The sequence below is a fragment of the Salvelinus fontinalis genome, chromosome 1, assembly GCF_029448725.1.
Source record: "Salvelinus fontinalis isolate EN_2023a chromosome 1, ASM2944872v1, whole genome shotgun sequence".
Classification (NCBI taxonomy): Eukaryota; Metazoa; Chordata; class Actinopteri; order Salmoniformes; family Salmonidae; genus Salvelinus; species Salvelinus fontinalis.
This window is the reverse complement of record NC_074665.1, coordinates 69,274,923-69,300,697: the sequence shown is the minus strand read 5'-3', so window position 1 is coordinate 69,300,697 and position 25,775 is coordinate 69,274,923. Positions and strand designations below refer to the sequence as shown.

Sequence of the window (25,775 nt, the reverse complement as noted above, 5' to 3'; positions counted from 1 at the left end):
CTGACACACCAATCTACTGTAAACTGTCAACCCCTCTTCCTGTTCTTATATGTGTATGCGTGTGTGTGTGTGTGCGTGCATTCTTGCATGTGTGCGTGTATGCGTGTGTGTGGTGCATGCATGTGTGCGTGTGTGGTGTGTGTGTAGGTGGGAAAGGAGACTGTTCAGACCACAGAGGACCAGGTGATGAAGAGAGACATGCCTCCCGCCTTCATAAAGTGAGTCACGCCTCTTACATTGACCTCTGATCTACTCCTGACCCCCTAACCTCTAACACTAACTATTGGGATGGATTTCTAGGGGTTTGCAGTGTGTACTGTTCAGCCAAACAGCAGTATTCATTGATCAGTAAAGTACCAGAGAGAAACACAAAAACCAACAGGACAAGGGGACTGGAGGGTTGAGGTTTACACCCCATGTCAAATCAAACTTGATTCATTCTTACAAAGCCTAATTATACATATTTTATACCATCCCTTTTAGCCTTGGTAGCCTTCAGTTTCAGAGGCCTTCGTCTTTATAGTTTCTAAATGGTTTAGTAATGATGCCCTTCTCTTGTGTCAGTGAGTGATGTTGCTCTCTTCTCCGCCCATCTGGTCTTTTTGTCTCTGCGTCTGTTTCTCTCTCTCATCGGTGGAGGAAATAGTAATTATAATTCGTTTTAGGTTTGCTTAGCAGGATGTGAACTCTGTCTGTCTGTTGGTGATGTAATTTAATAACAACAGGCCTGACTGGACTGTCTGTTTTGCCTGAGAATGCTCTGCCCAGAGGTCAGAGTCTGTCTATCAGTATGTTAGTTCTGCTGTGTGGTTCTGTCTGTCTGTCCAGAACTCTGCTGTGGGGTTCTACTGACTGTCTGATCTGATCTGCTATGCTCAGTGTCTAGAGGAGAGTGAGCGTAGATTAGACTCTTACTCTGTTACTCAGCAGTCCTGCTGCTACCTCTCTCTCTTTTTCACTCTCTGTCTCTTCTCGCTCCTGGTGACTGCTGTAGGAGTAAAGTTAGATCTCTTCACATGAGAATTCCACAGCGCAGTCCCATGCAGACACACACACACACACACAAACTGGCACTGCATCATAAATATAATTCTCAGTGCTCAGCAGGGGTTATGAGGGAATGTGAACCCTGCTATATTTAGTTCTCTTTGCAGAAAATTGATACTCTGGCCAATGAGGGCTCAACCCATTGATACTCTAACCAATGAGGTAACAGGAAGGCCCTATTCCTATAGTCTTAAAATTCTCCCTCCTTACCTTTCTTCAATCCGTACTTTATTTCATCTTTCCGTCTTTCATTGCTTCCTTCCTTCCATCCTTCCTTCTTTGGGCTGTCAATAATAATTAGTGTTATATATCCAGTACTGTAGCTAAATTTTTCTACGTTGTATCTATGGTCTAACAGTGGAAAATGTCTGTTATAAGAGGGTTCTATGGTCTGTGTTCTAACAGGGTGGAGAACACCTGTTCTAAGCTTGATCTATGTTCTAACAGGGTAGAGAACACATGTTGTAAGCTGGTTCTATGGTCTATATTCTAACAGGATAGAAAATGTGTGTGTTCTAAGCTGGTTCTATGGTCTGTGTTCTAACAGGGTGGAGAATGCGTGTTCTAAGCTCGTGCAGGCTGCTCAGATGTTGAAGGCGGATCCCTACTCGGTTCCTGCCAGAGACTTCCTCATTGACGGTTCTAGAGGAATCCTGTCTGGAACCTCAGACCTGCTGCTCACTTTCGACGAAGCTGAGGTGGGAGTGGGGTGTGTGTGTGTGTGTGTGTGTGTGTGTGTGTGTGTGTGTGTGTGTGTGTGTGTGTGTGTGTGTGTGTGTGTGTGTGTGTGTGTGTGTGTGTGTGTGTGTGTGTGTGTGTGTGTGTGTGTGTGTGTGTGTGTGTGTGTGTGTCGGCAGCAGTGTAATAGGCATCACACTGTTTCATCACCAGCTGCCCTCGTACTGAATGACCACAACTCCCCTTGATCACAAGACTTACATCACAAGACACACACACACACACACACATGCAGGGTTCAAAAGGACAGATGTATGTACTTAAAACGGTACTTCTGTTGTGAAACTGTATTTACAATCACAAGCAACAACATCCTTTAAGTCAAACTGTGTCCTGATTCTCAACCCTTCTCCCAGTGTGCACTTGCAAGCATTGGCTGCAGGGAGTTTTCTCCACTTAAATCAATGAAGAAATACATGGAGAATCGGTCAAAGTGAATAGGTCCTATTATACTGAGCAAAAATATAAACGCAACATGTAAAGTGTTGGTCCCATGTTTCATGAGCTGAAGTAAAAGATCCCCGAAATTTTCCATACGTACAAAAAGCTTATTTCTCTCAAATCTTGTCCACAAATCTGTTTACATCCCTGTTAGTGAGCACTTCTCCTTTGCCAAGATAATCCATCCACCTGACAGGTGTGGCATATCAAGAAGCTGATTAAACAGCATGATAATTACACAGATGCACCTTGTGCTGGGGGACAATAAAAGACCACTCTAAAATGTGCAGTTTTGTCACACAACACATATATCTTAAGTTTTGATGGAGTGTGCAATTAGCATGCTGACTGCAGAAATGTCCACCAGAGCTGTTGACAGGGAATGTAATATTAATTTCTCTACCATATATCAGGTATGAAGGTAAGACCCAGATGCAGACAACGTCGAATTAACAATGATTTAATAATCCAACAGGGGCAGGCAATAGACAGGTCAAGGCAGGCAAGGGTCAGAAAACCAGAGGTGGGGCAACGGTACCGGACGGCAGGCAGGGTCAGGGTAGGCAGAGGTCAATAGTCCAGAGGTGTGGCAAAGTTACAGGTCGGCAGGCAGGCTCAGGGTCAGGGGTAGGCAGAGTGGTCAGGCAGGCGGGGTCAGAGTCAGGACTGGCAAGGGTCAAAACCAGGAGGGCGAGAAAAAGAGAGACTGGAAAAAGCAGGCGCTGAGACACCAAAGCACTGGTTGACTTGACAAACAAGACGAACTGGCAACAGACAAACAGAGAACACAGGTATAAATACATAGAGAATAATGGGGAAGATGGGCGACACCTGGAGGGTGGTGGAGACAATCACGAAGACAGGTGAAACAGATCCCTCCAACGTTGTTTTAGGGAATTTGGAAGTACGTCCAACTGGCCTCACAACCACAGGCCACGTGTGACCACACCAGCCCAGGACCTCCACATCCAGCTTCTTCACGTTTGGATTGTCTGAGACAAGCCACCCGGACAGTTGATGAAACTGTGTGTTTGCACAGCCAAAGAATTTCTGCACAAACTGTCAGAGATCGTCTCAGGCAAGCTCATCTGTGTACTTATTGTTCTCACCAGGGTCCTGACCTGACTGCAGTTCGGCATCATAACTGACTTCGGTAGGCAAATGCTCACTTTTGATGGCCACTGACATGCTGGAGAAGTGTGCTCTTCACGGATGAATCCTGTTTTCAACTGTACGGGGCATGCTTTTTCTGATGTCAACGTTGTGAACAGAGTGGCATAAGCTACGGACAATAAACACAATTGCATTTATCAATGGCCATGTGAATGCACAGAGATACCGTGAAGCAATCCCGAGGCCCATTGTCGTACCATTAATCCGCCGCCATCACATGATAATGTGATGCATGCCTGATAATGAACAGCCCCATGTCGCAAGGGTCTGTACACAATTCCTGGAAGCTAAAAATGTCCCAGGTCTTCCATGGTCTGCATACTCACCAGACATGTCACCATCCATTGAGCATGTTTGGGATGCTCTGGACTGACGAGTACGACAGCATGTTCCAGTTTACGCCAATATACAGCAACTTTGCACAGCCATTGAAGAGGAATTGGACAACATTCCACAGGCCACAATCAGCATTTGGGTTAACTCTATGCAAAGGAGATTGTCGCGCTGCATGAGACAAATGGTGATCACACCAGATACTGACTGGTTTTCTGATCCACGACCCTATCTTTTTTTAAGAGGTATCTGTGACCAACAGATGCATATCTATATTCCCAGTCATGTGAAATCCATAGATTAGGGTCTAATGAATTTATTTAAATTGACTGATTTCTTTATGTGAACTGTAACTCGGTAAAATCTTTGAAATTGCTGCAAGTTGCGTTTATATTTTTGTTGGTCAGTCCTGTTGGGTGTGCTGTGGTGTCACACAGCTAGATGGGTTAAGGGTTAGAGCCAGGGGGTCAGAGATAAGGTCAGGGTTATGGTAGCCTCTGCCGATACCCCAACAACTGGACGCTTTTGGACGTTAACAAGGCGACACTCCATCTTATCTCCTCCAATGCAGAAGAGAACCTCCCACAACAGTTTTTTTTCATCGCGTCAAGACCAGTATGTAGGGGATCTAGTTTCAGGCGTTTATTTTACGCCTGCTATGTTATGTTAAGGTTATGGTTAAGAGTTGCTGTAGCTTAACTAGATGCTATCTGTTGTGTACATGAAAGCTCATCCAAGTGTGTGTATTTGTGTGTGTGTGTGTGCATGTGTGTTTTACTTTTTTTTTTAGGTGCGTAAGATCATTCGTGTGTGTAAGGGGATCCTGGAGTATTTGACTGTAGCTGAGGTGGTGGAGACCATGGAGGACCTGATCACCTACACCAAGAACCTAGGACCAGGTAACCTCACCTGTAGGCTCTGACCCTTAACCTCTGAACTAACCTCTAACCCTGATCACCTATACAAAGAAACTGGGACCAGGTGACCTCACCTTAAGCCTCTGTCCCATAACCTCTGACCTCTAACCCAGCGGTTTCCAAACGTTTCCGTTCTGGGAACCACCAAATCACCATCAAAAGTTCATGAGGACCACCATTCGTGGAGTCTTTTTATTTATTTTATTTAGCCTTTATTTAACTAGGCAAGTCAGTTAAGAACAAATCCGGGGTAGGTCAAATCCGGGGTAGAGTATTTTTTCTCAGTGAAGGTAATAGATTAGAGCCCTATTATTATTAACAATTTCAGTTGTGAAAAGTAACGTAAAAGTAACGTTAAATTGCTTAGAATAACTTTAATACTGTTATTAATTTTGGAAGAAAAAAAATATTGACAAAATAAAATAAAATCTCTTAAAAAATGCGGACCACCAAACCACAGGTTGAAACTCTAACCTGACCTCTAACCCTGATCACCTACACTAAGAACACAAGGTAACCTTTGACCATGAAGATAATTGGTTCAGGATATTTTTCACTCCGTGTTGTGATTGGCTACAGGTATGACTAAGATGTCTAAGATGATTGAGGAGCGACAGCAGGAGTTGACCCATCAGGAACACAGACAGATGCTATTCAACTCCCTGAACACTGTCAAACAACTACTGCCTGTACTCATATCAGGTCGGTCGGTCTGTCAGACTGTCTGTCTCTCTCTTTCTCTCTCCCTCTCTCTCTGTTGGTGTTTGTGTGTGTGTGTGTGTGTGTGTGTGTGTGTGTGTGTGTGTGTGTGTGTGTGTGTGTGTGTGTGTGTGTGTGTGTGTGTGTGTGTGTGTGTGTGTGTGTGTGTGTGAATTTGCTCACCTCCATGAACACTGTCAAACAGCTATTGCCTCTTCTCATATGAGCTCTGTCTCTCTGTGTTTATTTGTGTGTGTCTGTCTGTCTTCTCTGCACACTCCTCACACACACAGCCGCCCAGCAGATACCAGATGTGTCATAGCAGCACTGATAATTGCAGTGGTAATTAGAACTTGGCTCTGGCAGAATGACTCCCAGCCCACCATTTCTCTATACACACTCACTCAGGCTCTCATTCGCTCAAAGATACACACTCACGCACACACACCCACTAGTCCATGTACTCTGCAGTAATTCCCATCTCTCTCTCACCAGCCATAAAGATCTTTGTAGCGACTAAGAGCACACATAGTGCTGGGGTGGATGAGGCAGAGAGAAACAGATGCTTTACGTTTGAGAAGATGAGTGCTGAGATTAGTGAGATCATCAGAGTCCTACAGCTTACCACCTGGGATGAAGACACATGGGCCAACAAGGTACACACACACACACACACACACAGGTAAACACACACACTTCACCCCCTGACCCCCCCTCCAGACACACACTAGTCTCTGATAGTCCCTCCCTTCCCATGTTCCTCTACACTAGAGGCAGCATTTCCTAAACCAGGGGTGTTCCTATCCAGGTCTGTGGTGGTCTGCTGTTTTTTTCTCCCTGGTAATTATTTGATTGACCAGAGAGTCCACTCGCCTGGTTTTCCAAATCTGAATTAGTCCCTGAATAGGGGTAGGGTGAACATCAGCAGTACTATTGACCTTCGGAACTGGATTGGAATAACCCTGTCTTAATGCATACTTCACTTTCTCTCTTTAGTTTCCACTCTTTTCCTCTGTTGGGCTTCTGTTATAACTATTTTCTTTTTCTTTTCTTTTTACTCCCTTCGTTCTTTTCCTCCCTGTAGAAGGTAAGCCTGTCTCTTTCCCCTCTGCCATGCTGCAGTGTGTGTGTGAGAGAGAGTGAGAGCGTGAGTGTGTACGCGTGTGTATACATGTGTTTGCGAGTGTACGTCTGTAAATGCTGTGTGAGGAGAGTGGGAGCATAATTGCATGTGTGTGTGTGTGTGTGTGTGTGTGCGTGTGTGTGTATGAGTGTATAACTGCTCTCTTTGTGTCTCTTTAGGACATGGAGTGTATGAAACGTTCTCTGGCTGTGATAGAGGCTAAGATGGCCCTGGCGAAAGCCTGGCTCAAAGACTCCCATGGACAACCAGGTACACACACACATATCCTATCCATAATCCTATCCGCCATGGTCTAGTGATACAGTCTACCCAAATACCTGCCTGCCCCATCATCCTTAGAGTGACATCCTCACAATACTAGCACTGCACTCCTTATGATTAATTCATTGTGTGTGTGTGTGTGTGTGTGTGTGTGTGTGTGTGTGTGTGTGTGTGTGTGTGTGTGTGTGTGTGTGTGTGTGTGTGTGTGTGTGTGTGTGTGTGTGTGTGTGTGTGTGTGTGTGTGTGTGTGTGTGTGTGTGTGTAGGCGAGCCCGGGGATGTAGCGGTGCGTGTGATATTGGATGAGGCAGGGAAGGTAGGAGAACTGTGTGCTGGAAAGGAACGCAGAGACGCACTGGGAACAGCAAAGACTCTGGGACAGATGACCGACCAGGTCACAGAGCTACGTGTCAGGTACTGTGTGTGTGCTTGTTCGTTGTTATTTTTTTTTATTTTTTTTTATTTCACCTTTATTTAACCAGGTAGGCTAGTTGAGAACAAGTTCTCATTTGCAACTGCGACCTGGCCAAGATAAAGCATAGCAGTGTGAACAGACAACAACACAGAGTTACACATGGAGTAAACAATAAACAAGTCAATAACATGGTAGAAAAAAGAGAATCTATATACAATGTGTGCAAAAGGCATGAGGTAGGCAATAAATCGAATAATTACAATTTAGCAGATTAACACTGGAGTGATAAATCATCAGATGATCATGTGCAAGAAGAGATACTGGTGTGCAAAAGAGCAGAAAAGTAAATAAATAAAAGCAGTATGGGGGTGAGGTAGGTAAATTGGGTGGGTAGTTTACAGATGGACTATGTACAGCTGCAGCGATCGGTTAGCTGCTCGGATAGCAGATTTTTAAAATTGTTGAGGGAGATAAAAGTCTCCAACTTCAGAGATTTTTGCAATTCGTTCCAGTCGCAGGCAGCAGAGAACTGGAAGGAAAGGCGTCCAAATGAGGTTTTGGCTTTAGGGATGATCAGTGAGATACACCTGCTGGAGCGCGTGCTACGGGTGGGTGTAGCCATCGTGACCAGTGAACTGAGATAAGGCGGCACTTTACCTAGCATAGCCTTGTAGATGACCTGGAGCCAGTGGGTCTGACGACGAACATGTAGCGAGGGCCAGCCGACTAGGGCATACAGGTCGCAGTGGTGGGTCGTATAAGGTGCTTTAGTAACAAAACGGATGGCACTGTGATAAACTGCATCCAGTTTGCTGAGTAGAGTATTGGAAGCTATTTTGTAGATGACATCGCCGAAGTCGAGGATCGGTAGGATAGTCAGTTTTACTAGGGTAAGTTTGGTGGCGTGAGTGAAGGAGGCTTTGATCCGGAATAGAAAGCCGACTCTAGATTTGATTTTGGATTGGAGATGTTTGATATGAGTCTGGAAGGAGAGTTTGCAGTCTAGCCAGACACCTAGGTACTTATAGATGTCCACATTATAATAATTGTTATAATAACAATGTATAAGCCTTTCCAATCTCGCATGATAAGGCTTACATTATGTTATGTAGGGATGCACCGATATGACATTTTTGGCCGATACTGATATCAGATATTTTCCTTGCCAAAAAACCCGATACCGAAATAAAGAAAATGTGCGGCCCTTTAAGCATTCTAGTAGTTAAATAGTTGAAACACACGCACACACACTGACAAAAAAATTATTTTGTTGGCATTTACATATGACCCCATTACCAGTAAAACATAATCAAAACCTATTTCTTTCACGTACTTGCTGTGCTGTTTCAGTTGTTCAGTCGTCTCATTCTCAACCAGGATTTTATCATACATGTCAAGCAGTGAAGTCTCAGCTCTGTCTGTCCATGGCCTCTTCTGTCATGGGTCCTCTTCTTCGGTGCGCACTGTCACTGTATCCGTTTCCATCTTGTCCAGCTATGTCTGTAACATTTCACATAAACCCTGTTTCTTGTCTGCATCGAAGTAGCTGTCCTTGTACCTAGCATCAAGCATGGTGGTGACACAGTAAAGAGATTCAGAGAGAATGCCACTGAATCGCTTGTTCACAGCCTCTAGTAGACTACTTTTGCAAGTTTTAACCCCACGGTCTGTCAGCAGTTTTGTTGAGCAGGCGTTTCAATGCCATGACAGAGAGTATCACGTCTGCTGCAGACGCAGTTGATGAGCTTATTTCTCGAGTCAGTTGTTCGAATGGAGCTAAGAGTGTGTTCATGTTTCAAACATGTTCTCAAATGCCATTGAAATGGCAGCAGCGGTATGAGAACCAGCACCTTCTTGAGCATTTTCTCAGTACGAAATGCTCACCGACCCACTGTGCTGTCAGACTCAGCATGCTCATGGGGTTGACATCGCTGGTTCAAATGTCAGTCGTGAAGCTAATAGCAGTGACACCCATAGCATGGATGTGCGTTTCAACAATACTGTGTAACTAGGACAAAAAGGCTTCTCAACAGTTTTTACCCCCAAGCCACAAGACCCCACCCAACCCTTCTTTTACGCTGCTGCTGCTACTATGCATAGTCACTTTAACTATACATTCATGTACATACTACCTCAATTGGCCCGACCAACCAGTGCCCCTGGGCTATCTGCATTTTGTCCCATCCACCCACCACCCACCACCCGACAACCCCTCTTTTACGCTACTGCTACTCTCTGTTTATCATATATGCATAGTCACTTTAACCATATCTTCATGTACATACTACCTCAATCAGCCCGACTAACCGGTACCTGTATATAGCCTCGCTACTGTATATAGCCTCGCTACTGTTATTTTTCACTGACTTTTTACTGTTGTTTTATTTCTTTACTTACCTATTGTTCACCTAATACATTTTTTGCACTGTTGGTTAGAGCCTGTAAGTAAGCATTTCACTGTAAGGTCTATGTGACAAATAAACTTTGATTTGATTAAATCCGGTAGCGCAACATCTGAAAAATAGTGCCAACTTGATAATGTGTACCAAGGCTCGAGGTGCTCGACCAGTTGGTGAAAGCCAACATCATCCACGACAGAGAATGGTTGATTGTCAAGGGCTTTTGTTCTAAGTAGTCGCTGAACATCTGGGGGTGATGTACTTTCAAATCAAATCAACATCCAATCAAATCAAATTTATTTATATAGCCCTTCGTACATCAGCTGATATCTCAAAGTGCTGTACAGAAACCCAGCCTAAAACCCCAAACAGCAAGCAATGCAGGTGTAGAAGCATGGTGGCTAGGAAATACTCCCTAGAAAGGCCAAAACCTAGGAAGAAACCTAGAGAGGAACCAGGCTATGAGGGGTGGCCAGTCCTCTTCTGGCTGTCCCTGGTGGAGATTATAACAGAACATGGCCAAGATGTTCAAATGTTCATAAATGACCAGCATGGTCAAATAATAATACTCATAGTAGTTATTGAGGGTGCAGCAAGTCAGCATCTCAGGAGTAAATGTCAGTTGGCTTTTTTAGCAAGTCCGGTGAACAGGTCAGGGTTCCATAGCCGCAGGCAGAACAGTTGAAACTGGAGCAGCAGCAAGGCCAGGTGGACTGGGGACAGCAAGGAGTCATCATGCCAGGTAGTCCTGGCGCATGGTCCTAGGGCTCAGGTCCTCCGAGAGAGAGAAAGAAAGAGAGAAGGAGAGAATTAGAGAGAGCATACTTAAATTCACACAGGACACCGGATAAGACAGGAGAAATCCACCAGATATAACAAACTGACCCTAGCCCCCCGACACATTAACTACTGCAGCATAAATACTGGAGGCTGAGACAGGAGGGGTCAGGAGACACTGTGGCCCATATCCGATGATAACCCCGGACAGGGCCAAACAGGAATGATATAACCCCACCCACTTTGCCAAAGCACAGCCCCCACACCACTAGAGGGAAATCTTCAACCACCAACTTACCATCCTAAGACAAGGCCGAGTATAGCCCACAAAGATCTCCGCCACGGCACAAACCAAGGGGGGGCGCCAACCCAGACAGGAAGATCACGTCAGTGACTCAACCCACTCAAGTGACGCACCCCTCCTAGGGACGGCATGAAAGAGCACCAGTAAGCCAGTGACTCAGCCCCTGTAATAGGGTTAGAGGCAGAGAATCGCAGTGGAAAGAGGGGAACCGGCCAGGCGGAGACAGCAAGGGCGGTTCGTTGCTCCAGAGCCTTTCCGTTCAACTTCACACTCCTGGGCCAGACTACACTCAATCATATGACCTACTGAAGAGATGAGTCTTCAGTAAAGACTTAAAGGTTGAGACCGAGTCTGTGTCTCTCACATGGGTAGGCAGACCATTCCATAAAAATGGAGATCTATAGGAGAAAGCCCTGCCTCCAGCTGTTTGCTTAGAAATTCTAGGGACAATTAGGAGGCCTGCATCTTGTGACCGTAGCGTACGTGTAGGTATGTACGGCAGGACCAACTCGGAAAGATAGGTAGGAGCAAGCCCATGTAACGCTTTGTAGGTTAACAGTAAAACCTTGAAATCAGCCCTTGCCTTAACAGGAAGCCAGTGTAGGGAAGCTAGCACTGGAGTAATTTGATCATATTTTGGGGTTCTAGTCAGGATTCTAGCAGCCGTACTTCTAGCAGCCGCACTAACTGAAGTTTATTTAGTGCTTTATCCGGGTAGCCGGAAAGTAGAGCATTGCAGTAGTCTAACCTAGAAGTAACAAAAGCATGGATTAATTTTTTTGCATCATTTTTGGACAGAACAGTTCTGATTTTTGCAATGTTACGTAGATGGAAAAAAGCTGTCCTTGAAACAGTCTTGATATGTTCGTCAAAAGAGAGATCAGGGTCCAGAGTAACGCCGAGGTCCTTCACAGTTTTATTTGAGACGACTTTACAACCATCAAGATTAATTGTCAGATTCAACAGAAGATCTCTTTGTTTCTTGGGACCTAGAACAAGCATCTCTGTTTTGTCCGAGTTTAAAAGTAGAAAGTTTTCAGCCATCCACTTCCTTATGTCTGAAATACAGCCTTCTAGCGAGGGCAATTTTGGGGCTTCACCATGTTTCATTGAAATGTACAGCTTAGCATAGCAGTGAAAGTTAACATTATGTTCTCGAATAACATCCCCAAGAGGTAAAATATATAGTGAAAACAATAGTGGTCCTAAAACGGAACCTTGAGGAACACCGAAATGTACAGTTGATTTGTCAGAGGATAAACCATTCACAGAGACAAACTGATATCTTTCCAACAGATAAGATCTAAACCAGGCCAGAGCTTGTCCGTATAGACCAATTTGGGTTTCCAATCTCTCCAAAAGAATGTGGTGATCGATGGTATCAAAGGCAGCACTAAGGTCTAGTAGCACGAGGACAGATGCAGAGCCTCGGTCTGACGCCATTAAAAGGTCATTTACTACCTTCACAAGTGCAGTCTCAGTGCTATGATCGGGTCTAAAACCAGACTGAAGCATTTCGTATAGATTGTTTGTCTTCAGGAAGGCAACAGCTTTTTCTAAAAATTTTGATAGGAATGGAAGATTCGATATAGGCCGATAGTTTTTTATATTTTCTAGGTCAAGGTTTGGCTTTTTCAAGAGAGGCTTTATTACTGCCACTTTTAGTGAGTTTGGTACACATCCGGTGGATAGAGAGCCGTTTATTATGTTCAACATAGGAGGGCCGAGCACAGGGAGCAGCTCTTTCAGTAGTTTAGTTGGAATAGGGTCCAGTATGCAGCTTGAAGGTTTAGAGGCCATGATTATTTTCATCATTGTGTCAAGAGATATAGTACTAAAACACTTAACCTTTACTGCTCCGGCGTTCCGCCAGTTGAACTCCTCCCACATTCCACTGAAAAGGCAGAGCTCGAAATTAAAAATATATTTTTTGGAAATATTCAACTTTCACACATTAACAAGTCCAATACAGCAAATGAAAGGTACACATCTTGTGAATCCAGCCAACATGTTTGATTTTTAAAGTGTTTTACAGCGAAAACAACTTCAGTTTTACAGCGAAATATTTATGTTAGCTCACCACCAAATACAAAGAAGGACAGACATTTTTCACAGCACAGGTAGCATGCACAAAGCCAACCTAACTAACCAAGAACCAACCAAACTAACCAACAAACAACTTCATCAGATGACAGTCTTATAACATGTTATTCAATAAATCTATGTTTTGTTCGAAAAATGTGCATATTTCAGGTATAAATCATAGTTTACATTGCGGCTACAATCAGAAATTGCACCGAAAGCAGCCAGAATAATTACAGACACCAACGTCAAATACCTAAATACTCATCATAAAACATTTCTGAAAAATACATAGTGTACAGCAAATGAAAGACAAGCATCTTGTGAATCCAGCAAATATTTCTGATTTCTTAAGTGTTTTACAGCGAAAACACAATATAGCGTTATATTAGCTTACCACAATAGCCAGAAACACAAGCCATTTCCCAGCAGTAAAAGTTAGCGATCGTGACACACCAGCAAAAGATATATAATTTTTGACTAACCTTGATAAGGTTCATCAGATGACAGCCCTATAACATCAGGTTATACATACACTTATGTTTTGTTCGAAAATGTGCATATTTAGAGCTGAAATCAGTGGTTATACATTGTGCTAGCGCAGCTATTTTGTCCCACAACGTCCAGATTTTTTTCTGACACTTTTTCTGACACACTTATTCTGACCAAATAGCTATTCATAAACATAACTAAAAAATACATGTTGTATAGGAAATGATAGATACACTAGTTCTTAATGCAATCGCCGTGTTAGAATTCTAAAAATAACTTCATTACCACATAAGGCTTACGTTATGTCGACCGAGTGCCCAAAACCTGGGCGCAAAACTAATAGTACACAGTTTGACAGATATATGAAATAACATCATAAAATGGGTCATACTTTTGCTGATCTTCCATCAGAGTGTTGTACAAGGTGTCCTTTGTCAAGAACAATTGTTGTTTGGATTTAGAATGTCCATTTTCCCTCTTGAATTAGCAAGCGCACTAGCCAAGTGGCGTGAAGCTCTCCTTCCTGAACAAAGGCACGCAACATGCAACACGTCCCGAATAAATTTCAAAAATCGAATAAAACTATATTGAAAAAACATACTTTACGATGATATTGTCACGTATCAAATAAAATCAAAGCCGGAGATAGTAGTCGCGTATAACGACAGCTCCTCAGAAGGCAAATCCAGGTCCAACTTCACGCCTTTCTGAAAACATGAAATGGGTGACACGTCATTCCAAGAGGACGTATTCCATCTCAGACCAAGATAAACACTCCATTTCTTCTCTCACTGCATCTTGACATCCAGGGGAAGGTGTATGGCGTGCATGTATACTAATAGGTATCATGCCCATTTATAGGCAGGACCCAGAAGAGAGCATCGATTTCAGATTTTCCACTTCCTGGTCAGGAAGTTTGTGCCAAATGAGTTCTGTTTAACTCACAGATATAATTCAAACGGTTTTAGAAACTAGAGAGTGTTTTCTATCCAATAGTAATAATAATATGCATATTGTACGAGCAAGAATTGAGTACGAGGCAGTTTAATTTGGGAACGAAATTATTACAAAGTGCAAATAGCACCACCTATTGAGAAGAAGTTAACTGATTTTTGTCCTCTGACGTCCTTGGGTAGGCAGAAGGAGTCTGGAAGGGCATCAAGGAATCTTTGTGTTGTCTGAGAATTTATAGCACGACTTTTGATGCTCCTTGGTTGGGGTCTGAGCAGATTATTTGTTGCGATTGCAAACGTAATAAAATGGTGGTCCGATAGTCCAGGATTATGAGGAAAAACATTAAGATCAACAACATTTATTCCATGGGACAAAACTAGGTCCAGAGTATAACTGTGGTAGTGAGTAGGTCCAGAGACATGTTGGACAAAACCCACTGAGTCGATGATGGCTCTGAAAGCCTTTTGGAGTGGGTCTGTGGACTTTTCCATGTGAATATTAAAATCACCAAAAATTAGAATATTATCTACTATGACTACAAGGTCCGATAAGAATTCAGGGAACTCAGTGAGGAACGCTGTGTATGGCCCAGGAGGCCTGTAAACAGTAGCTATAAAAAGTGATTGAGTAGGCTGCATAGATTTCCTGACTAGAAGCTCAAAAGACGAAAACGCCTTTTTTTTTTGTAAATTGAAATTTGCTATCGTAAATGTTAGCAACACCTCCGCCTTTGCGGGATGCACGGGGGATATGGTCACTAGTATAACCAGGAGGTGAGGCCTCATTTAACACAGTAAATTCATCAGGCTTAAGCCATGTTTCAGTCAGGTCAATCACATCAAGTTTATGATCAGTGATTAGTTCATTGACTATAACTGCCTTTGAAGTGAGGGATCTAACATTAAGTAGCCCTATTTTGAGATGTGAGGTATCACGATCTCTTTCAATAATGGCAGGAATGGAGGAGGTCTTTATCCTAGTGAGATTGCTAAGGCAAACACCACCATGTTTAGTTTTGCCCAACCTAGGTCGAGGCACAGACACAGTCTCAATGGGGATAGCTGAGCTGACTACACTGACTATGCTAGTGGCAGACTCCACTAAACTGGCAGGCTGGCTAACAGCCTGCTGCCTGGCCTGCACCCTATTTCATTGTGGAGCTAGAGGAGTTAGAGCCCTTTCTATGTTGGTAGATAAGATGAGAGCACCCCTCCAGCTAGGATGGAGTCCGTCACTCCTCCGCAGGCCAGGCTTGGTCCTGTTTGTGGGTGAGTCCCAGAAAGAGGGCCAATTATCTACAAATTCTATCTTTTGGGAGGGGCAGAAAACAGTTTTCAACCAGCGATTGAGTTGTGAGACTCTGCTGTAGAGCTCATCACTCCCCCTAACTGGGAGGGGGCCAGAGACAATTACTCGATGCCGAACACATCTTTCTAGCTGATTTACACTCTGAAGCTATGTTGCGCTTGGTGACCTCTGACTATTTCATCCTAACATCGTTGGTGCCGACGTGGATAACAATATCTCCATACTCTCTACACTCGCCAGTTTTAGCTTTAGCCAGCACCATCTTCAGATTAGCCTGCCCCCTGGTAAACAGTGTATGATTGCTGGGTGATTCATTTTAAGTCTAATACTGCGGGTAATGGAGTCGCCAATGACTAGGGTTTTCAATTTGTCAGAGCTAATGCTGGGAGCCTTCGGCGTCTCAGACCCCGTAACAGGAGGAGTAGAGACAAGAGAAGACTCGGCCTCAGACTCCGACTCGCTACTTAATGGGGAAAACCGGTTGAAAGTTTCTGTCGGCTGAATGAGCGACACCGGTTGAGCATTCATACATCATTTCCCTCCAGAAACAATGAGAAAGTTGTCCGGCTGCGGGGACTGTGCGAGGGGATTTATACTACTATCTGTACTTACTGGTGGCACAGACGCTGTTTCATCCTTTCCTACACTGAAATGACCCTTGCCTAACGATTGCGTCTGAAGCTGGGCTTGCAGCACAGCTATCATCGCCGTAAGGCGATCGTTCTCCTGTATATTATGAGTACAGCGACTGCAATTAGAAGGCATCATGTTAATGTTACTACTTAGCTTCGGCTGTTGAAGGTGCTGACGAACCATGTCCAGATAAAGCGTCCGGAGAGAAAAAGTTGAATGAAAAAAAAAAGTTGAGGGAAAAACTAATGAGTAATGAGTAATTAAGTTTGTGGTATTGAAAGATTTCACTTTCTCCCCTTCTTGGGAAATAATAGTAGCACAAACGTTGCATATGGCCTTTTTGTTATCTTCCTTTGAAACTTCAAAATAGATCCACATAGCAGACATTGTGGGCTAGGTTAGGAAGGCTGTATTTTTCTTGGCATCATTACGTAATCTACCTACGTTATATAGGTATGCACATCAGCTTTGACATCGGTTTTGCACATTGGCATTAAACTAGACATCGGCCTGAGGCCGATGTTGGCATTTTTAGCTAATATCGGCCGATTCCGATATACTTACCGATATATCATGCTTCCCTAATGTTATGTCTATATGTATCAACATTTCAACTGTCTAATTGCTGGTATTTAGTCGGGATCATGTTGAGTTGATTGTCACACATTCTAAGGGTGTCGTATATGGTCATGACAATCTTACAATACATTAAACCTGCTAAGTGTTAAAGTGTGTGTGTGTGTGTGTGTGTGTGTGTGTGTGTGTGTGTGTGTGTGTGTGTGTGTGTGTGTGTGTGTGTGTGTGTGTGTGTGTGTGTGTGTGTGTGTGTGTGTGTGTGTGTGTGTGTGTGTGTGTGTATAATCTCCTTCTGTAGAGGACATGGTCCGTCTCCACCATGTGTTCAGCGGGCCGGTCAGTGTTCTCAGGGTCTGGACCTGCTACTTGGGAAAGTGGACAGCGCCACCCGCAGGCTCGAGGCTTTAACTAAAGCTAAACTGGCATTCGCTAGGAGACTGGATGCTTCCCAGGTCAGCACACACATACCAATATTTGATGTTTTCTTTCTGGGTTGTTCGAAATATCAGATTAAATATTAAAAGGACAAAACCTAAAATGTCAAGTATGTGTGTGTGCCTCATAGGCATGGCTGGCAGATCCTAATGGGGGTCCAGAGGGTGCAGAAAACATCAGAGCCTTGCTGGCCAATGCCCAAAAAATTGCTGACCTGTGCGAAGACCTCTTCGAGAGAGACGACATCCAGAGATCCATCAATGAGATTGCGGGGCTCACCGCACGACTAGTGGAGCTACGCAAGCGGTAAATTTTTTTGTGTCTTTGTTGTTGCCTGTTTTTTCAAGCGTGTAACTGTTGTTGTCTATTTTGTATTGTGTGTATCTTTTGTCTGTTTGCAGGCCATACTATGGGTAACTACTGTTGTCTGTTTGTCATCTGTGTGATTGTCAGTTTGTCAGTTTTAGGCACATGCTGCAACCTCATGCCACCAGCATGTTCTGCCTACCTAGTGAGCCCTGTCTGGCTGGGTCTGTCTGCCCACTAGCAGGTTCAACACATGTGGAGTGGACACGTGCACACACAAACCATCTTTTCTTTGGGATGGTTTGGAGACAGTCCAGATGACAAAGTCAACAGTAGATAAGACAACAGAGTTTAAGAACAATTTGATTGATCTGAATTGCCTAGTTTTAAAGCGCCTGCTGACGGCTATTGACATCTCGGGGTGTTTTCACACAAATTTTTGTGAACTCAGTGCAGTTCGCTTTTTTTGTGATGTGTGAACACTCCAAAGGAACTCAGACCCCTCAAAAGAGCCCCCGAAAGGAATCAAACTGAGACTATCTCAGAGGTCTGAGGTGGTCTGAGTTCGGTTCGCTTGAATTCTACAGTCCGGTTCCATTTTTTTGGGGCAATGTGAACACAAAGCTCCCCAGGTTCGCTTGTAATTATTCCCATACCACACACTAGACTACTGAAATACCATTTCCCTGCCATAAACCCTTCACATTGGTGTCACAAAAGAGTGAAGATGATGATATGCAGGTTCACTGAAAAAACATGTGCTGTTTTTGGATAGGCCTATTGATTAGCGAGGCACAGAAATTCCAAAATATGTGTGGAGTTTTTAGTTCAATTCATTTGTTTTCAATATGTGATCTTTAGGCAAAGAGAGCTTCATAAGCTGTTTATTTGTGGGGTTTGAATAGTGTGAGAAGACACCAACATATTTGGTGAGAATCCCAACAGAAAAATCAATTCTAGCTCTTAAAGGGGCAGTAGCCTACATGGGGTGTGCAATTTTCAATTACAACATTATTTAATCTACAGTTATTCTTCACTATGTTTTCTGTTACCAATAATATGTACATTTTAATAGGGCTGGTCGGTATACCGTATTTTACGATATACCGGTATTGAAGCACTGACCAGTTTTATTTCTTTCTTTACCTTCTATAACCCTATTTGAATGTTTGATTTGTTAAATGGTATACGTCGTGTGTAACGTCCATTTTTATAGTTTACTTCTCTACTTGAGTCTGCACTCTCTTTCTCCATGCTGCTTTCCACATAGACCTAGACCCGCCTTATGTCACACAAGGAGCGCATTTATTGTTCCTCGACCACGAAACAGTTGCGTTCAGTCTGCATGGTCAATGCAGGACATGTAACAATGTTGAAGACAATGATGCTGTTTTCACTTTGCTTCATAATATAAATCCACTTGCATTCTATAATTACGCTATAACTTTGTGTTTCTTACATCTGCAAACAGCTAGTTTGTCTTTTCTTAACAAGTTGGGCCTAAACTTTATTAGCCACTAATGCTAATCGCAAGTAAACACGCTAGCTACCTAATAAATGTCAGTGGTAGAAAAAGTACCCAAATGTCATACTTGAGTAAAAGTAAAGACACCTTAATAGAAAAGGACTCAAGTAAAAGTGAAAGTCACCCAGTAAAATCGTAATTGAGTAAAAGTCTAAAAGTATTTGGTTTTAAATATACTTCAGTATCAAAAGTGAATTAGTGTGAATTAGAAGTAACAAAAAAAAACATTCAATGTAGACAAAGATTATAGGGTCCCCTAGGAAACACTTTGTATTTGTATTTTATGTGTTTATTATAGATCCACATTAGCAGCTACTCTTCCTGGGGTCCAGCAAAATGAAGGCAGTTAATAATAATTATTTTTTAACATTTCAATACGTTCACAGATTTCACAACACACTGTGTGCCCTCAGGCCCCTACTCCACCACTACCACATATCTACAGTACTAAATCCATGTTTATGTATAGTGCGTATGTTATCGTGTGTGTGTGTGTATGCATGTGTCTGTGCCAATGTTTGTGTTGCTTCACAGTCCCCGCTGTTCCATAAGGTGTTTTTTTTAAATCAAATTTTACTGCTTGCGTCAGTTACTTGATGTGGAATAGAGTTCCATGTAGCCATGGCTCTATGTAGTACTGTGTGCCTCTCATAGTCTGTTCTGGACTTGAGGACTGTGAAGAGTCCTCTTGTGGCATGTCTTGTGGGGTATGCATGGGTGTCCGAGCTGTGTGCCAGTAGTTTAGCCAGACAGCTCGGTGCATTCAACATGTCAATACCTCTCATAAATAAAAGTAGTGATGAAGTCAGGAGAGATTGACATGCATATTAGCCAGCTGTGCTGCCCTGTTCTGAGCCAATTGCAAATGTCCTAAATCCTATTTTGTGGCACACAAACGTCTGAACAGTAGTCAAGGTGTGACAAAACTAGGGCCTGAAGGGCTTGCCTTGTTGATAGTGTTGTTAAGAAGGCAGAACATCGCTTTATTATAGACAGACTTCTCCCCATCTTAGATACAATTGCATCAATATGTTTTGACCATGACAGTTTACAATCTAGGGTTACTCCAAGCAGTTTAGTCATCTCAACTTGCTCAATTTCCACATTATTTACTACAATATTTAGTTGAGGTTTAGTAAATGTTTTGTTCCAAACACAATGCTTTTAGTTTTAGAAATATTTAGGGCTAACTTATTCATTAGCACCCACTCTGAAACTAACTGCAGCTCTTTGTTGAGTGTTGCAGTCATTTCAGTCGTCGCTGTAGTAGCTGACGTGTATAGTGTTGAGTCATCCGCATACAGATATACTCTGGCTTTACTCAAAGTCAGTGGCATGTCGTTAGTAAAAATGTTAAAAAGCAAGAGGCCTAAACAGCTACCCTGGGGATTTCCTGATTCTAACTGGATTATATTTGAGAGGCTTCCATTAAAGAACACTCTCTGTGTTCTGTTAGACAAGTAACTCTCTATCCAAATTATAGCAGGGGTGTAAAGCCATAACACATATGTTTTTCCAGCAGCAGACTATGCTCGATAATGTCAAAAGCTGCACTATAGTCGAACAAGACAGCCCCCACAATCATTTTATCATAATTTTTTTCTCAGCCAATCATCAGTCATTTGTGTAAGTGCTGTGCTTTTTGAGTGTCCTTCCCTATAAGCATGCTGAATTTCTGTTATCAGTTTGTTTACTGTGAAATAGCATTGTATCTACCATTTTTTTCCAGAAGTTTACTAAGGGTTGGTAACAGGCTGATTGGTCGGCTATTTGAGCCAGTAAAGGGGGCTTTACTATTCTTGGGTAGCGGAATGACTTTAGCTTCCCTCCAGGCCTGAGGGCACACACTCTCTAGTAGGCTTAAATTGAAGATGTGGCAAATAGGAGTGGCAAAATCGTCTGCTATATCCTCAGTAATTTTCCATCCAGATTGCAGACCCCGGTGGCTTGTTATTGTTGATAGACAACAATAATTTTTTCACCTCTTCCACACTGACTTTACAGAATTCAAAAGTACAATTCTTGTCTTTCATAATTTGGTCCGATATACTTGGATGTGTAGTGTCAGCGTTTGTTGCTGGCATGTCATCCCTAAGTTTGCTTATCTTGCCAATGAAAAAGCAATTAAAGTAGTTTGCAATATCACTGGGCCCTCTCAACCATACCATTTTTAAATTCCTCATCAATCCAAGGGGATTTAAACAGTTTTTACAGTCATTTTCTTAATGGGTGCATGCTTATTAGTAACTGGAATAAGTAGTTTCATAAATGCATCAAGTGCAGCATCTGCTTGCTCCTCATTACACACCACAGACCAGCAAATATTCTTTACATCATCAACATATGAATCACAACAAAACATATTGTATGACCTCTTATACACTATATTAGGCCCAGCCTTTGGAACCTTGGTTTTCCTAGATATGGCTATTATATTGTGATCAAATAAAAGTGTATTTGTCATGTGCGCCGAATACAACAGGTAGACCTTACAGTGAAATGCTCACTACATCCTATGGATTTGGATACTGCTTTAAAGCAAATATATGCAGCGTTAGTAAAGATGTGATGATTTAATTAATGTGCTGTTTGTAACTAGCCTGGTAGGTTGACTGACAACCTGATCCAGGTTGCAGGCACTGGTTACAGTTTAAAAAAAAATTCTGAGTGGGCAGCTTGGTGATAGCTAGACAATATTTAAATCACCCAGAAAATATACTTCTCTGTTGATATCACAAACATTATCAAGCATTTCACACATATTATCCAGATACTGACTGTTAGCACTTGGTGGTCTTTAGCAGTTTCCCACAATAATGTGCTTTAGGTGAGGCAGATGAACATGTAGCCATATTACTTAAACAGTATTTAACATTAGATCGTCTCTAAGCTTTACAGGAATGTGGTTCTGAGTATAGACCGCAACACGACCTCAGTTGGCATTTCTGTCTTTTTGGTAGATGTTATAACCATGTATTGCTACCACTGTATCATCAAAGGTATTATCTAAGTGAGTTTCAGAGATAGTCAGAATATGAATATCTTCTGTTACAATCAAGTTATTGACTTCATGGATCTTGTTTATTAGGCTACATATGTTAATATGGGCTATTTTTCGCACTTTTCTGGGTTGCTTGATTGTTTTTAATGCTTTACTGGGAAGCTTATCAGAGGTATACTTACTCATGTTATTTACATTGGAGCTGATAGTGCAGGGTGCGCTGCATAAAGTGGTCTTCCTACTATTGCACACCGCCTCAGTGCTAACAGTGTAACTCTGGTTCATAGGCTCATGATTACGGCTTACGATAGCTGTAGGATAAACAGATGTATTCGGTGCAATTAGGGGTACATAAATTTAATTATTTACATTGTGTTTGCCAATGCCCCTAAGATCATGTACATTTGATGCAGCATTATGACGACTCACTGTCACAATGGTAGTGGTTAACTGAGCTGGTCTTGGATCATTTACCAGTCATTGTTTCAACGCAGCCTTGACAGAGTCCAGGAGCCAAGATGATTTGTATTTTTTTATTTAACCTTTATTTAACCAGGTAGGCCAGTTGAGAACAAGTTCTCATTTACAACTGTGATATGGCCAAGATAAAGCAAAGCAGTGCGGCAAAAACAACAACACAGAGTTACACATGGGATAAACAAACATACAGTCAATAACACAATAGAAAAATCTATATACAGTGTGTGCAAATATAGTAAGATTAGGGAGGTAAGGCAATAAATAGGCCATAGTGGCTAAATAATTACAATTTAGCAATTAAACACTGGAGTGATAGATATGCAGAAGATGGTTGTGCAAGTAGAGATACTGGGCTGCAAAGGAGCAAAAAATAAATAACAATATGGAGATGTGGTAGTTGGGTGGGCTATTTACAGATGGGCTATGTACAGGTGCAATGATCGGTAAGCTGCTATGACAGCTGATGCTTAAAGTTAGTGAGGGAGATATACAGTGGGGAGAACAAGTATTTGATACACTGCCAATTTTGCAGGTTTTCCTACTTACAAAGCATGTAGAGGTCTGTAAATTTTGATCATAGGTACACTTTAACTGTGAGAAACGGAATCTAAAACAAAAATCCAGAAAATCACATTGTATGATTTTTAAGTAATTCATTTGCATTTTATTGCATGACATAAGTATTTGATACATCAGAAAAGCAGAACTTAATATTTGGTACAGAAACCTTTGTTTGCAATTACAGAGATCATACGTTTCCTGTAGTTCTTGACCAAGTTTGCACACACTGCAGCAGGGATTTTGGCCCACTGCTCCATACAGACCTTCTCCAGATCCTTCAGGTTTCGGGGCTGTCGCTGGGCAATACAGATTTTCAGCTCCCTCCAAACATTTTCTATTGGGTTCAGGTCTGGATCCCACGAGGTGAGATCTTGCATGGAGCCCCAGACCGAGGGTGATTGACCGTCATCTTGAACTTCTTCCATTTTCTAATAATTGCGCCAACAGTTGTTGCCTTCTCACCAAGCTGCTTGCCTATTGTCCTGTAGCCCATCCCAGCCTTGTGCAGGTCTACAATTTTAACCCTGATGTCCTTACACAGCTCTCTGGTCTTGGCCATTGTGGAGAGGTTGGGGTCTGCTTGATTGAGTGTGTGGACAGGTGTCTTTTATACAGGTAACGAGTTCAAACAGGTGCAGTTAATACAGGTAATGAGTGGAGAACAGGAGGGCTTCTTGAAGAAAAACTAACAGGTCTGTGAGAGCCGGAATTCTTACTGGTTGGTAGGTGTTCAAATACTTATGTCATATAATAAAATGCTAATTAATTACTTAAAAATCATACAATGTGGTTTTCTGGATTTTTGTTTAAGATATTTTTTTTATTTTTTTTTACCTTTATTTAACTAGGCAAGTCAGTTAAGAACAAATTCTTATTTTCAATGACGGCCTAGGAACAGTGGGTTAACTGCCTGTCCAGGGGCAGAACGACAGATTTGTACCTTGTCAGCTCGGGGATTTGAACTTGCAACCTTTCGGTTACTAGTCCAACGCTCTAATCACTAGGCTACCCTGCCGTCCGTCTCCCACAGTTGAAGTGTACCTATGATAAAAAATTACAGACCTCTACATGCTTTGTAAGTAGTAAAACCTGCAAAATCGGCAGTGTCTCAAATACTTGTTCTCCCCACTTTAAGTCTCCAGCTTCAGTGATTTTTACAATTCGTTCCAGTCATTGGCAGCAGAGAACTGGATGGAAAGGCGGCCAAAGAGGAGTTGGCTTTGGGGGTGACCAGTGAAATATACCTGCTGGAGCGCGTGCTACGGGTGTTTGCTGCTATGGTGACCAGTGAGCTGAGATAAGGCAGGGCTTTACCTCGCAAAGATGTATAGATGACTTGGAGCCAGTGGGTTTGGCAACAAATATGAAGCGAGGGCCAGCCAACGAGAGCATACAGGTCGCAGTGGTGGGTAGTATATGGGGCTTTGGTGACAAAACAGATGGAACTGTTTTAGACTACATCCAATTTGGTAAAGTGTAAAGTGTTTGAGGCTATTTTGTAAATGACATCGCCGAAGTCAAGGATCGGTAGGATAGTCAGTTTTACGAGGGTGTGTTTGGCAGCATGAGTGAAGAATGCTTTGTTGCGAAATCGGAAGCCGATTCTAGATTTAATTTGGGATTGGAGATGCTTAATGTGAGTCTGGAAGGAGAGTTTACAGTCTAACCAGACACCTAGGTATTTGTAGTTGTCCACATATTCTAAGTCAGATCCGTCCAGAGTAGTGATGCTAGATGGGCGGGCGGGTGCGGGCAGCGATCGGTTGAAGAGTATGCATTTAGTTTTGCTTGCATTTAAGAGTAGTTGGAGGCCACGGAAGGAGTGTTGTATGGCATTGAAGCTCGTCTGGAGGTTTGTTAACACAGTGTCCAAAGAAGGGCCAGAAGTATACAGAATGGTGTCGTCTGCGTAGAGGTGGATCAGAGAATCACCAGCAGCAAGAGTGACATCATTGATGTATACAGAGAAAAGAGTCGGCCCGTAAATGTAACCCTGTGACACCCCCATAGACTGCCAGAGGCCCGGACAACAGGCCCTCCGATTTAACACACTGAACTCTATCTGAGAAGTAGTTGGTGAACCAGGCGAGGCAGTCATTTCAGAAACCAAGGCTGTTGAGTCTTCCGATAAGAATGCGGTGATTGACAGAGTCGAAAGCCTTGGCCATGTCGATGAATATGGCTGCACAGTATTGTCTTTTATCGATGGTAGCTATGATATCGTTTAGGACCTTGAGCGTGGCTGAGGTGCACACATGACCAGCTCGGAAACCAGATTGCATAGCGGAGAAGGTACGATGGAATTTGAAATGGTCGGTGATCTGTTTGTTAACTTGGCTTTCGAAGACTTTAGAAAGGCAGGCTAGGACAGATATAGGTCTGTCATAGCTTGGGTCTAGAGTGTCACCCCCTTTGAAGAGGGGGATGACCACGGCAGCTTTCCAATCTTTAGGGATCTCAGACGATACGAAAGAGAGTTTTAACAGGCTAGTAATAGGGGTTGCAACAATTGCGGTGGATAATTTTAGAAAGAGAGGGTCCAGATTGTCTAGATGGACTTTGTCATTCCTATAGAGTATCTTCTGTTTCCAGAAGGTGTCAAAGTTATCAATAAAAGTGACTCCATCAGAGCTAGAGTAGTCTTTTAGCCAGCTTGTCCACACTTTGGTTCCTACCCTGTCACACTATCTCCTCCCTGACATTTTCATTCGTTGTCATGTCAAACAACACTATTATATTAAGCGCCCACTGTTAACTTCTTTGGGCTGCAAGCCC

General features: G+C 42.8%; 1 protein-coding gene across 7 annotated transcripts in view; it reads left to right on the top strand.

The window, feature by feature from the left end:
• LOC129860820 (vinculin-like) overlaps positions 1-25,775 on the top strand; it is a 61,202-nt gene that overhangs the window by 16,838 nt on the left and 18,589 nt on the right. For all 7 annotated transcript variants that reach the window (XM_055931673.1, XM_055931647.1, XM_055931629.1 and 4 more), the window contains exons 2-10: positions 148-218; positions 1,595-1,745; positions 4,523-4,631; positions 5,229-5,351; positions 5,844-6,004; positions 6,651-6,741; positions 7,019-7,166; positions 16,991-17,144; positions 17,258-17,433. In XM_055931673.1, the coding sequence (XP_055787648.1) occupies positions 148-218; positions 1,595-1,745; positions 4,523-4,631; positions 5,229-5,351; positions 5,844-6,004; positions 6,651-6,741; positions 7,019-7,166; positions 16,991-17,144; positions 17,258-17,433 (1,184 nt within the window). The remainder of the gene's footprint in view (positions 1-147; positions 219-1,594; positions 1,746-4,522; positions 4,632-5,228; positions 5,352-5,843; positions 6,005-6,650; positions 6,742-7,018; positions 7,167-16,990; positions 17,145-17,257; positions 17,434-25,775) is intronic.